Source organism: Eurypyga helias, unplaced genomic scaffold (genome assembly GCF_000690775.1).
Source record: "Eurypyga helias isolate BGI_N326 unplaced genomic scaffold, ASM69077v1 scaffold49718, whole genome shotgun sequence".
In the NCBI taxonomy this organism is placed as follows: domain Eukaryota; kingdom Metazoa; phylum Chordata; class Aves; order Eurypygiformes; family Eurypygidae; genus Eurypyga; species Eurypyga helias.
In genome coordinates, this window is record NW_010265960.1 from 7969 (window position 1) to 11889 (window position 3921).

General features: G+C 44.4%; 1 protein-coding gene across 2 annotated transcripts in view; it reads right to left on the bottom strand.

The window, feature by feature from the left end:
- Window positions 1–3189: 3189 nt before the first annotated feature.
- Window positions 3190–3921, bottom strand: part of NCALD (neurocalcin delta) — an 8419-nt gene continuing 7687 nt past the window's right edge. For both annotated transcript variants that reach the window (XM_010156905.1, XM_010156906.1), the window contains exon 3: window positions 3190–3852. In XM_010156905.1, the coding sequence (XP_010155207.1) occupies window positions 3755–3852 (98 nt within the window). In that variant the 3' untranslated portion in view covers window positions 3190–3754. The remainder of the gene's footprint in view (window positions 3853–3921) is intronic.

A 3921-nucleotide genomic window follows, 5' to 3' on the forward strand; every position in this document is an offset into this window, starting at 1 on the left:
TTGTGCCCGTGTGCAGTACTTCTGCACACAGAGCTTCTCCAGCCACAGAAGTTACACCCTTCTGTCTTACTGTTTTAAGGAGTATTGTCTAAAAAATGTGGAGGTTGTGCTTTAAAATAGAGAATAACAAAGGACAAAATGCCTCAGCAGTAAGATAAAAATCCTACAAGCTCCTGAGAACAGCAGGAAGAACAGCACAGCTCCGTGTACCTCAGGATCATCCACTGCCGTGTACACAGGGCTTCCAATAATGTTGAAACACAGATCTTTCTTCCCTCCTTCTCAAACCACAAGTGCTCACAAAAACACATACATGCTGGTTTTACAAGGGCTGTGTTCCCGCTCCCCTCCCCAAAGCACCCCAAACCGAAGACAGGCTGCTGCAGGTAGCACAAGCCACGGCCCTCACTTCACATCTCCTGGCCCAGGGTTCGGCAAGCTGACCGGCAACGCTGGATAAATGGGACTGGCATTTTCCATGGATTCAGTCTACATGTGGGATGTACTCAGTAATTCATTTGGACAACATGTGAGTGAAGGTTAACTCTTTTGCATGCAACTAACACTGGGGAACGCATCTACAAAATTGAGAGGTGATGTGAAACAGTATGTGCTGTCTGCCATCCTTCCCACACGGAAATATTGCTAATGGATCGCTCACAAGTGTCTCACTTGCTGTGCTATTTTATACAAGGTAGGTCATTTTGTCTTCAGAAGATTTATGAAGGCAGTTACGATTTCAAATGCCAATGGAGGCAAAGCAGAAAATTCCAATCCGAGGTGCAGCACGCCACTGCTTTCCTTCTGATCTGAGGTCTGCAGATGCTCCTATCATGCCCCCAGCTATGGATCGCTTTTAAAGTACATGCAGAGGCAGAGAAAGAAAGGGATAGTTAATAATTTAAAACAATACCAATCGTCAGTGGCAGTCAGGTAAAAGAATAACCTCAGTTCACTCTGTGAATGTTTACACAAATAGTCTTATCTCCAGCTATGCCCTCTGCAGCTGTAGGCTAATTCTCATTCTTCCAGATTTTGTGAACTGTGGAATTACATCTCCACTGGCCTGGGGTCTTATTGCCTGTTGTGTTTTCAAACACCTGTTGTACAGTACTGACACATGAAGCAAGCCTGGCCCTAAAACTACTGAGCAAAAACAACTGAGAGATTAGGTTCTGGTCCACAAAGATAAAATTGAAGATATGGAATGGAGTTGCCTAAATAAAAGGCAAAGTTTTAAAAGCTTCAGTCACCTGCACCTGCTTTCACAACATTAAGAAGGAGATGGAACGACAGAAGGTGTCCAAGTTCACCTTGGTTAAACGCCAGCTGCGGTAGGTTGGGCTGCCCGGTCTCCGTGTGCCCGCACTGAGGGGTAAGCTGGAAGCTCAGCAGGGTGCCTCCAGCATCACCCAGTCCTGCTCGCGCCGTGCGGGTAATAGAACACCCCAGGAGAGGCTGGGGCAGTGGGACCCTCATTCCTGTCTGACTGAGGGGCCCTTCATCAGCGCATATCCGCTGACTTTCCCGCGGTGATCCCCAGCAGTCTGGCCAGGCTTGTCCCACTGAAAAACCACCCTCAAAGCACTCAAGACGGAGCATGGCATACACGAGGTGACGGATACGGGAGAGAGGGCCAGAACCCTTCCAGGTACAGCAGAAAATTACCTGGGAGAAGGTAGGCACAGTCTCTGCTTTTAAATTTGTGCACAGGATGTCTAATGAAGGTTAGGGAGAAAAAGATGCAAACCATTTCCATCAGCTGGAAGAATTGGTGCAAAATTTGCCGGTGATGTTTATAACCTCTAAAAGCACTGGGCACTGAGATCTGTTTGTGTCTGTGGTTGGGCCTCCGTTGCTTTCTCACTTTCCCCCACACACCTCTGCTTGGTATTTTGATTATTATAAAGGGAATATGTCATCAACTGGATTTCTGTGATCATTTGAGGCAAAGGTGTGTGCCTGAAGACACTAGCTGAGAGTAATTAGCCACTCGTAACAATTTTAGTACAACCAATCAGCAATGTCGTTCTCAGTTTATTTTTATTTTATTATAATGTGCTCTGCACTCCACACCTGGCAAAGCAAATGGTATGGAAAGCTAAGTCTAGGATTTTTTTCTCTGGATTATTGTACATGCTAGCTAGTGTTCAACAAAAAATTACTCACACTTGGCTACTTTCTAATTAGTACTTAGCTAATCATCATCTGCAAAGCAGACTTATTTTACTTAGTTTATTTTAAATTAAGGCTACTGGGGATTAGCGTCTACAAGGTCACTTGACAAAACGCCAACCTTGCCTGCCAGACAAAGGTTGCTCTAACGAGCTCATGAATTCCCAACCCTGTGCACTGCCTACATGAGTACCTCTCCAACAGGATCACAGAACAGACTTTAGCTAATGACAGATTAATGCCAATTTAGTCAGCATAATGCCTCCTGTCCTAAAGCTTTTCCATTGCAGCAGCACTTGTAAAGTCCCTAAGAAATCCCACGTATGTGTACTAGCTTTGCATACAGCAACTTTGACCCAAGGATAAAGTTTTGCAGCAGCAAACTTCAGAACTCCTGCATCTAGGTGAAAAGATAAACATTCAACGTTTCTCTCAAGAGCTGACCTTTTTTTTCTTTTAATTTTTATATATATAAATATACTATAAAGCGTACCATTTCCTCGTCTCAGTACAGATTTTTTTGAACTTTACCAAAATAAATGAAATATAAATGCTACAATTTTATGTCTAAAACAAGTTTTGATGACAGCCTTCCCCTAAGGGCAGGCCCAGAAACTCTGTTATCTACGTGGAGAGAGACAAAAACACCCCCAAAACTTCACACTACGCAAGAGCATTCAGAGCAGCTGAAGTGCCTCAGCTGGAGCTGCGTGTCCGTGAGTTCCTCACGTGAATGCTCACTCTGCTTAGTAGAAACTGCATTATTACTAACCTGAAAATTTCACATTCAACATGTATCTCCCTTAATTCATTATCAAGACTCAGTTTTCCATATCCGTGTCTGCCTTTGCTGATCCCAAACGGCAAGAGGTATTGTCAGTTGTGGATTTGAGGATCAGGATGGCAAGTGGCTGAATTTTCAGGTAAAGCCACATGAACTCAACCACTATAAACTTAGGAAAAACTGTCCATCTTTGTTTTTTCCCTTCTCCTTCACAACCTGGAAAATATTCACAGCATTGAAACAATGAGGCGTAGAGCAGGGGTGCGGATGACACACCCTGCACCCGTTTTGCACTTTCATACTTCTTCACGATCCTGTCTTATACCTTAACCGTTGCCTCCTGGACAGGAGAGGAGGGTCCAGGTGAATCCTTCCCCACCCATCACAACCCCTTTGGTTCAACCTCTACAATACTTTCAGGTCCTGCGGGTGAATGCTCAGCTACTAAAGCAGCAATCTAAAAATCTGTCAGTGTGTCTTGCTGCCAAGAGTTTTGTTGTTGGTTTCTTCCTTCTCAACGCGTACTTTCCCAAAAGAGACACGTTAAAACAAAAAGCAAAAGGAAATCTTTAAAACAATGATAACACCACAATATCTGTTTAAAACAGTACTGCCCGTGCTCTGGACAAATTGTTAAGAGCAATTCAGCATTCTTATAATTAATCCACAACAAAAGAAGCTATAAGATGCCACAAAAGAAGGCATAATTGGCCATACAGAGGCAACACTACCATGAATGTTGTTTGGCAAGGAAAAAAACAAAAAGCAGATACATAATTCATCCAAAGAACGGGTTCAGAACTGCCCGGCGCTGCTGGGATCACACTGCAGGAGGCGGACTATGGATGGATCGCTCTTGGCGCCTCGAATGAACTCTTCCAGAGAGAGCTTTCCTAGAAGAGAAACACGTTTGCTTAGCACACGTGGTGGGTCGCAGCATGGCAGCCGCGCCTCTAGACCAG